This window comes from Anguilla rostrata, chromosome 3 (assembly GCF_018555375.3).
Source record: "Anguilla rostrata isolate EN2019 chromosome 3, ASM1855537v3, whole genome shotgun sequence".
NCBI classification, from domain to species: Eukaryota; Metazoa; Chordata; class Actinopteri; order Anguilliformes; family Anguillidae; genus Anguilla; species Anguilla rostrata.
The window spans coordinates 35853757-35863173 of NC_057935.1; the positions used below are offsets into that span (position 1 = coordinate 35853757).

The 9417-nt window shown below is 48.3% G+C and overlaps 1 protein-coding gene across 1 annotated transcript; it reads right to left on the reverse strand.

Moving 5' to 3' along the window:
- Nucleotides 1-4745: 4745 nt before the first annotated feature.
- Nucleotides 4746-9189, reverse strand: LOC135250726 (uncharacterized). Its single transcript, XM_064327331.1, has 2 exons — nucleotides 8166-9189; nucleotides 4746-5365 (listed from the first exon to the last, which is right to left on the reverse strand). The coding sequence occupies exons 1-2, from the start codon at nucleotides 9141-9143 to the stop codon at nucleotides 4967-4969; spliced, it is 1377 nt and encodes a 458-aa protein (XP_064183401.1). The 5' UTR covers nucleotides 9144-9189; the 3' UTR covers nucleotides 4746-4966.
- Between the last annotated feature and the right edge of the window lie 228 nt (nucleotides 9190-9417).

Sequence of the window (9417 nt, forward strand, 5' to 3'; positions counted from 1 at the left end):
CTGCTGAGAATTTTGAGTGCTCTACTGTAGACATGTGATTTTGATGCATATTGCCACGACAGTGTCATTTCAGTTGAGTTATACATGAAACTTTTGCTCAGTCTGAAAATGAATGCCTTTCTAAATGAACAATTTTTAGTCGAAAGGCATAGAGTTATTTGAAAGTTCGATCTGATACTGTATACCATAACAAAATGTGCTTTTCCATTAAAGTAGATACCTTTGGGGAAGAGCTCACTTAATTTATGGTGCCATAACACTGGATTTTAATAAGAAATCTTCAAAGCGCTTGAGTATGAAGATAACTCACTAGCATATCAGATGTCTGTCTTGAGAGCGGAATTTCACAATGTTGCAAAATGGCAGAACATGTATTTGGGGAAGAGCACTCTTCAGACAAGACCAGAATAATTGTAGCTCTGCTACGTGGCATGCAATCTCCACAGTAAATTCAATATTAGATGTAGAAGTACAAACTTTGACAGCAGTCCATATATGTTAAAAATTAGCATTGTAGTCCCCTTGTTGTTTTGTTGGAGCAAGCACATAATAATGAGCTCTGGGAAGCTGAACAATCAGGAAGCTACAGCATTATTGCCTATATTGCAGGTCTACTGTGTTTGCTCTTCAAAAATAGACATTTACCAATCAAGAAATTAATATGTAAATATATACACAATGTATTTATTTTAGTACATGGAGGAAGCAATAGCACTACTCTGAAAGGTTAAAGAAGGATAGCTTCATTCTCCATCCCTCTAAAGGGGATCTCAATGTAGGATTAGAACCTCCATAAATCTAAATTTCTGTAATCCCATTTATACCACCTCTAGATGCCCCTAAACTTTTGCTCCACTAATTATTAGAAGGCCAAACACTTAAGGTGTGTGTGAGCAGGTACCCTTTCTGTTTTATTATTATTATTATTATTATTATTATTATTATTATTATTATTAGTAGTAGTAGTAGTAGTAGTAATAGTGGTAGTAGTAGTAGTATTAATAATAATAATAATAATAATAATAATAATAATAATAATAATAATCCACAAGATTCTCAAAAATTAAATGAAATGAATGATGAAAAAATTGGTATGCACATTATTAGCCACATAAAGAATCCAGCCCTATTGTATTGGCCCATTCAAAACACATGGTGGTACTACAGAGCTGTATATTTCGAAACACTAAACCCGGAAACCTTTCCTTTGCATTTTTGCATTAGGAACATACTATGTTCTATTATTTTAGCAATGGACTGTTTGACAAACGTCCCTGGAAAAAATTTAAACAAGGATTGAGACCGGCGAGTAAATATGCACATGAATGTGTATTTGAGAAACAGTAAGTGAGTCCAAAATATAGAGTTCATCTTATTTTTTTTCACGAATAAACCATATTTTATGAAATTCAAAAACCAGCATGTGCTTTAAGTTTATAGTTATGTTATGAGACATAAGTGCACTCGGACAAGTAAAGGTATTCCTTAATGTGTCATTAATTTAAATCTATTTCTCAATCACTGAAAAGACTCAGAATGCTCATCACTATGTAGTGCCACAGTGGAAACATTATTATGGTAAAATTAGATATATAACATCTATAAACCAGTCAAGTGGGCCTACTGCTGATCCCCAGTCACCAGTTACAAATTACACACAGTCACTCAATTTGCAAACTGATTGATAATGTACACACAATAACACATAATTGCAGTGCAGCCAAACATGTTCATTGTGCTTTTCTTAACTCAGTGGGCAGAGATAATAAGCTATTTTAATTTTCTGTCAACAAGCAAATCACTAGAATGCTACTACTAGAGTTTATAGAATGGAGTTTAAAGGAAAGCTATAAAGTATGCTACCCCCTCTTCTTGGTACTTATGAAAGGAACATATTTAATCATCTTGAAATTTTACTTTAAGGTCATGGTATACTAAGGCCATGTTCTTTTTCCATTCTATCGACATGTTATTGTAGAAATTGTACTGTATGCTTAAATTGACATTTCAAATGTAATAACTGAGTATAATGATGTCCTCTTGTACAGTGGTGGGTTTCCCAAAACCCTGTTGATGATACAAACCTGAACCTTGAATTGTCATCTAATTACATTTCATTAATTTCAGCACCTGTATAATTGTATAAATAAGGCCAAACATTGCGACCCCTGCATTCAAAGAATAGATTAAATTGTCATGGCTGGACATCAAAGAACCCTGTGCCAGAACCAAAGGTGCAGAAGAATACGTTCACGATGCAGTGACGCCATGAACATAAGTGCTACTGTCAGGGTAAACTTTCTGTAAAAAATCTCATAGAGGGAGATGTGGCAACACCCACCCAGTGCAACTTTGCCCTAACCAGCTCCTAAAAGCACTGTGGTACTATGGTACACTATGTCACCAGAGAGGGAGGGCAATGGTGCCAGTGTGGCTGCTGTGTCTAAGGCTGCACATTCAACCACAGCCTTGCTCCTGCATGATTGCCACATGTACATCAGGTTTTCACAAACACGGTCAGAAATACTGCAGGTCAACCAAGGGTTTCATGGACTTGCTCACCCAAGCACCCTCCAGGTTGTAGGAGCCATAGCTGGAACCCTGATCCCCATATTTTTCACTTACACTTGCAGAAAAGGGTATGCAGCTTTAAATGTGCAAGAGGTGTGTGTAATCCTTGATGTGGTTGCTAAATGGCCCGGCAGCTCACATGATTCATTAATATGGGCAGACTCATCCCTTAGCAGAATGGTGAATAATGGGCCATTTAGAGGTGGATATTGGGTGACAGTGGGTATCCCCTCCATTCATTCCTTCTTACCCCTGTGGCAAACCCCCAAACTGCACCAGAGGAGAGGTATACCACCATGCATGCAGAGGCCCGAATGTAGCGGAGAGAACCATTGGCACGTGGAAAAAGCGCAAAAATGTCCAAAAATCCTCTGAGGGGCCTCAGGTTCTCCCCTACCAGGAGCTGTTACTACCTTTCTCTACAAGTGTTCAGATACCACATGGGTTAAAACTTGGAGCTTCTGTCTTAAATTTCATATTTTAAACTAGGTATTATAGGAAATAAAGTGCAATGATCACAGACAAGCTAAAGGTAGGCATAACACTGCGTGATGTAGGCTCATTGCACAAATGTGTTTTTCCCCTTAGGAAGACAAGCACAGCAGTCAGATATGAAATGCATTTTACTTTATGGCTAATGAAAAAGAAGAATAGAAATTTGTCTTCCTTTTGCTGGTCAACAGGCACAGTATCTGCAGGCATAGAAAATGATGTTAGAATGAAAGTTATATGTAGAAATGCACTATGCATGCTGGATTACGGGAAGTGCTTACCTTGCTCAGAGGGCAGTAACATCGGCATCGAGATGGAGGGCCTCTGAAATTGAGCAGGTCCTTTTTAAGGCCATCCTATAATTGTGATGTCTCTCCCGCTGTTCTGCAGCAGGAGACTCTCTTTCTCCAAGCTTACGAGCTCCCTGCTCCACTGGCATGCCAAGTGAGTCTGACCCTGGTAGTCTGGGAGGATCTACCCTGAGGGTCCGTGGGATGAGGGAGCAGCGAGGGCTTGAGGAGAGGGGGCGCACTGCAGGCTGGGGAAGGCGAGACAGGTGATGTTTGGATCATTTCATTCCCAAAGACAGCAATGGCTCCAGGCATGGACGGAGTGGACGGAGTGTAGCACAGTGGGTAAGGAACTAGACTTGTAACCGAAAGGTTGTAGGTTCGATTCCCGGGTAAGGACACTGCCGTTGTACCCTTGAGCAAGGTACTTAACCGAAATTGCTTCAGTATATATATCCAGCTGTATAAATGGATACAATGTAAAATGCTATGTAAAAAGTTGTGTAAGTCGCTCTGGATAAGAGCGTCTGCTAAATGCCTGTAATGTAATGTAATGTAATGCATGCCCTCAGGGGCTGTTGGCCCCAGTAACTAGGGCTTGCTCTTCCTCTGGGGTGGTCATTCCAGTCACACTTTCCCTCCTCACTTCTGCTCCCCTCTTCTTAGCTTGACTGCAGTAATCTTGCCACTTTTTGCACAGCTCATCCCCAGTCCTTTGAAGCAATTGAATTCCAAAATTGTCTTTTTGTTTTGTTGGCAGACTTGTACTGTACCTGAAAAAAGTACATATTTGTGATGTTCAATTTCATCCGGCAGGATGAGGATTTCGCCTTTTGTGGATGCCAACTTTCTTGTCTTCTTTCCCGCTATGACTGATTATACACGCCAAACACCATTTTGCTGCATGCCAATTTATGGGGCCATTCAGGCTCTTGATTGGACAACAAGGAAATGAGCAGGAAAGGATTCAAGAGAATTTAATTATTATTTAATTTTATTTAGCCCATTATTTGTGGAATCTGTTTTAATAATATTTATGTATTATTTCAAAAAAAATCTCTGAATAAAAATGGTTATATCTTAATGACAACACAATATATTTTCACATTTTGAGCACTTTATTTTGAGCACAGTGTTGATTGGCTAAAAATGACGAAAATGACATTGATTTATCAACTATTCATGCTTTACAAATAACACGCTGTAGCAGACTGAGTGCTACCGCTCGTTTGAGAGATGAGAGAGAGACAAGTTCTTTTTCAGGACGCGACTGCGTCTTTTTATTTTCCGGCCGCCACGCGGCTTTCTGTTCGCAATACGCAAAACACAATACACAATACACAAGGTATGTTACAATTCACGGCTGACTGCCCGTCAGCTCTTCTTCCTCCTCCAGTTCTCCCGCTTCTCTCTCTGTCGAGCCGCTTTTAAACGTCCAGGCTCACTGTCGAGGTAATCAGCACATTGTCAATCAATCAAACAATTAACTATCCGTGCTGATTAATAAACCCCAACAGCCGTGGCGCAGAGTTCCGAGAGCCGCCCCGCCCACTCTCTCTCTGCAGCCAACGCAAAAACCACGCCCACCTTACCACATACCCCCACCGCCCGACTTAGGCCGGGGAGCCATCCGGCCGATGACCGACCCCCCCCCCACCCCCTTCGGGGCGAGAGAGGAAGTCCGCCACCACCATCTGCGCCCCCGGCCTATGAACCACCTTAAAATTAAAGGGTTGTAGAGCCAGATACCACCGGGTGATTCGCGGGTTGGTATCCTTCATGCGGTGGAGCCATTGGAGGGGAGCGTGGTCCGAACAGAGGGTGAATGGGCGACCCAGCAGGTAGTAGCGCAGGGACCCGACCGCCCACCGGATGGCGAGGCACTCCTTTTCTACCGTGCTGTACCTCGCCTCCCGCTGGGATAGTTTGCGGCTGAGGTACAGCACCGGGCGGTCGACTCCCTCCACCTGCTGGGTCAAAACAGCCCCCAGCCCTCTGTCCGATGCGTCGGTCTGCAGGATAAAGGGAAGAGAGAAATTAGGGGTGAACAAGAGCGGCTCCCCGCAGAGGGCTTCCTTTACCCTCTCAAACGCTCGCTGGCACGGCTCCGTCCACTGGACCGGATCTGAGGCACCTTTGCGAGTTAAATCAGTCAAGGGGCTGGTCAGCTGTGAAAACGCCGGAATAAACCGTCTATAGTAGCCGGCCAACCCCAAGAACCTCCTTACCTCTTTTTTCGTCTTGGGTCGTGGACAGGTCGCAATCGCCGCGGTTTTATCCACCAGAGGTCGCACCTGTCCACTTCCCAAGTGGTACCCCAAATACCGTACCTCCGCTCGGCCAATCGCACACTTCTTTGGGTTAGCCGTGAGCCCCGCCTGCCTCAAGGACTCGAGCACCGCCCCCACATGCCGCATATGCTGTGCCCAGCTGCTACTGTGGATGATAACATCATCCAGATAGGCAGCAGCATACGCAGCATGCGGACGCAGCAGCCGATCCATCAGGCGCTGGAAGGTGGCTGGGGCCCCGAATAACCCAAACGGAAGTGTTCGGAATTGGTACAAACCGTCCGGAGCGGAGAAAGCCGATTTCTCTTTGGACTTTGCAGACAAGGGAATCTGCCAATAGCCCTTAGTCAGATCCAGTGTCGAGAAAAAACGAGCCGTGCCCAGCCGATCCAGGAGTTCGTCGACCCTAGGCATAGGATAGGCATCAAAATGTGACACAGCATTCACTTTCCTATAATCCACACAGAACCGAATAGAGCCATCCGGCTTACTTACCAGCACGATGGGGCTATTCCAGGCACTGTGGGACTCCTCTATTACACCCAACTCCAGCATGGCCTTTATTTCTGCCTGCACCAATTTCTTTTGTGCTCCGGCAGTCTATAGGGGCGGGAACGTACCGTTACTCCCGGGGGGGTGTCGATATGGTGGTGTATGAGGTTCGTGCGTCCTGGTAGGGGAGAAAACACATCCGCAAACCGTTTTTGCAACATGGCAAGGTCTGCTCTCTGACTTGGCGAGAGGTGGCTATCTGAAAGGGGTGGGGTCTGATTGATTGAATTTACTACCTCCGGCCCCAGCTCGTCCCTCTCCTGATCCACCGTTACCAGAGAAACAGCCACCACCTCTTTCCAGGCTTTTAATAAATTGAGGTGATAAATCTGTTTCGCTCCCTCTCTATCAGCACGCTCCACCTCATAGTCAACCTCCCCAACTCGTCGTGTGACCACGAAGGGCCCTTGCCACTTGGCGAGTAATTTTGTACTGGAGGTTGGAAGTAATACCAGGACTTTATCTCCCGGCGAGAATTGACGTAGTTTCGTCCCTCTATTGTAGTGCCTCTGCTGACGTTCCTGAGCCTCGAGCAAATTCTCCCGTGACAACCGACCCAGTGTATGGAGTTTTGCTCGCAGGTCCATAACGTATTGCAACTCATTTTTGCTGGGGCTTGGACCGTCCTCCCAGCTTTCTTTAACTAGGTCCAATATTCCCCGAGGTTTTCTACCGAATAACAGTTCAAAGGGAGAAAATCCCGTGGAGGCCTGGGGAACCTCCGCACTGCAAATAACAGAGGGACTAACCACTTATCCCAATTTCGGCTATCGTCGTGAATGAACTTTCGAATCATGGACTTCAGAGTTCTATTAAACCGCTCCACAAGCCCATCTGTTTGGGGATGGTATACACTGGTTCTAATAGAGCGGACGCCCAGTAATCCGTATAGCTCATTTAGTGTACGTGACATAAACGAAGTGCCCTGATCAGTCAGAATCTCTTTCGGGATTCCGACCCGGGAGATAATTTGAAACAGAGCTTGCGCAACACTCTTAGCTGAAATATTGCGCAACGGCACTGCTTCGGGATACCGGGTCGCATAATCCACCAAGACCAACACGAAACGGTATCCCTGGGTGCTCCGTTCAAATGGCCCGATGAGGTCCATAGCAATTCGATCAAAGGGAACCTCTATTAAGGGTAGTGGGCGCAACGGCGCTTTTGGGGTGGCCGGGGGGTTCACTAATTGACATTCGGGACAGGACGCACACCACCGACGTACGTCCGCCCAAATGCCCGGCCAGTAAAACCGAGCCATTATTCGGTGTAGTGACTTATCATACCCTAAGTGCCCCGCCATGGGGTTGTAATGAGCCGCCTGGAAAACCATTTCCCGGCGGTTTCTGGGTACCAACAACTGGGTCGTTTCTTCACCGGTCTGAGCGTCACGACACACTCGATACAACCTGTCCCTAATAATAGAAAAATAAGGGTGAGAGAGTACTGCATCGGGGCGCACCTGCTGACCATCAATCCGCATCACTTGGTCATAGGCAAAGCGTAAGGTGTCGTCCCGAGACTGCTCGAGTGGGAAATCCTCCGCGGGTTGGAATACAGGACCCCGGGGAGTCTCAACCGGAGGCTCGCCTGGGTCCCTCCCCGCCCCGGCCGTGTCGGACGGCCCTGCGTCACCACCGTCAACAGCACACACGTCACACTTCCCTATCGGTCGTGATCGCAACCCCAGTATGTTTCTAGAGATCTCCCTAAACCCCGCCCAATCAGTACCCAAGATTAGGGGATGCGCAAGCCGGGAGCTAACCGCAGCCTTCACCATATGCGTTTTTCCCTGGTAACAAATTTCCACGGGTACTACCGGATACTTGTGCACATCTCCATGCACACACCGAATGGAAACCCAGGGTGCCTTTACCAATGCCTCGGTTCGAACCAGGTTTTGCTGGATCAGGGACTGCATAGCCCCTGAATCCAACAGCGCCCGGTGTTCACTCCCTTGCACCCTTACCGGGATGCAGTACGCTCCCTCCTGATCGGGAGCGGAAGTGGGCGGCCCGACCACCCGGACCACCTGCCCCACTTCCATAAGTGGACAATCGCGGCGCAGGTGACCCAGCTGTCCGCACCGCCAACACCCCGGTCCGAGCGTCTGAGGCGCCCTCTGCGAGCCGGAGCCCCCCGCCACTGAGCCTGGACCTGGAGAGGGAATCGGAAAAAAGGGGGGATTAGTTTGAGGCAAGGGAGGGGGCAGAGCCCGGGGGACAGGGAAGGGGCCAGCACGAGGAGGGGGTCTCCTCCTAGGCGCCGGTTCCGGCCGTGCTTGCTGCTGGGCGCTGGGGTATAGCACTAGGTGGTCTTCCGCCAGGGTAACCGCCCCCTCTAGGTTGGTCGGGCGATGGCAGCGCACCCAATTGGCCGTTCCCTCCGGCAACCCTTCCAGGAACTGTTCCAGTATAACCTGCTCCACCACGCCCCCGGCGGACCGGGTCTCTGGTTGCAGCCAACGCCGGGCCATGTGGGTTAGCCTTTGGGCGTATGCGAAGGGACGGTCCTCCGCCACCAGTTTCGCCGTCCGGAACCGGCGCCGGTAATCCTCCGTGCTGCAGCCCAGTCGGTCCAGGATCGCCCTCTTCACAATCTTGTAATCCGCCCGGGCTCCGGGCGGCAGTCCATGCGCCGCCTGCTGGGCTTCCCCGGTTAAAAGGGGCAGGAGGTGTACAACCCACTCCTCGTGGGGCCACTGACACGCCTCCGCTGCCACCTCAAAACTTTCCACGAAGGCCTGGATGTCATCTTCGGCGGTCATTTTTGGTATGTGGATCCGGAGAGGGGATCGGGACGGCGGGTCCCGGGAGCTGGTTTCCCCGGCGGCAGCCAGCTGTCGCAGCGCCTGGGTCTGGAGGGAGGCTTGTGCACGCAGAGCCTCCATCTGCTCTGCGTGTACGGCCGCCTGCCGCTCCTGCATCTGGGCCATCCCCTCCAGCATCCTCGCCAGCGCTACGAGAGGCTGCGCCGTCTCGCTCCGGTTTGGGTCCATCTCTGACCTTCTCTCTCTCTCTCTTCCTGCCGTCCCCCCCCCCGCACGGGCCACCACTGTAGCAGACTGAGTGCTACCGCTCGTTTGAGAGATGAGAGAGAGACAAGTTCTTTTTCAGGACGCGACTGCGTCTTTTTATTTTCCGGCCGCCACGCGGCTTTCTGTTCGCAATACGCAAAACACAATACACAATACACAAGGTATGTTACAATTCACGGCTGAC

Bases quoted from the DNA above. Each gene is read 5' to 3' on its own strand.
- LOC135250726 (XM_064327331.1), bottom strand. From the start codon at position 9,143: ATGCTGGAGGGGATGGCCCAGATGCAGGAGCGGCAGGCGGCCGTACAC. The intron at 5,366-8,165 runs GTAAGGGTGCAA...TTTATCCTGCAG, and splicing joins AGGGAGCGTACTGCATCCCG to ACCGACGCATCGGACAGAGG.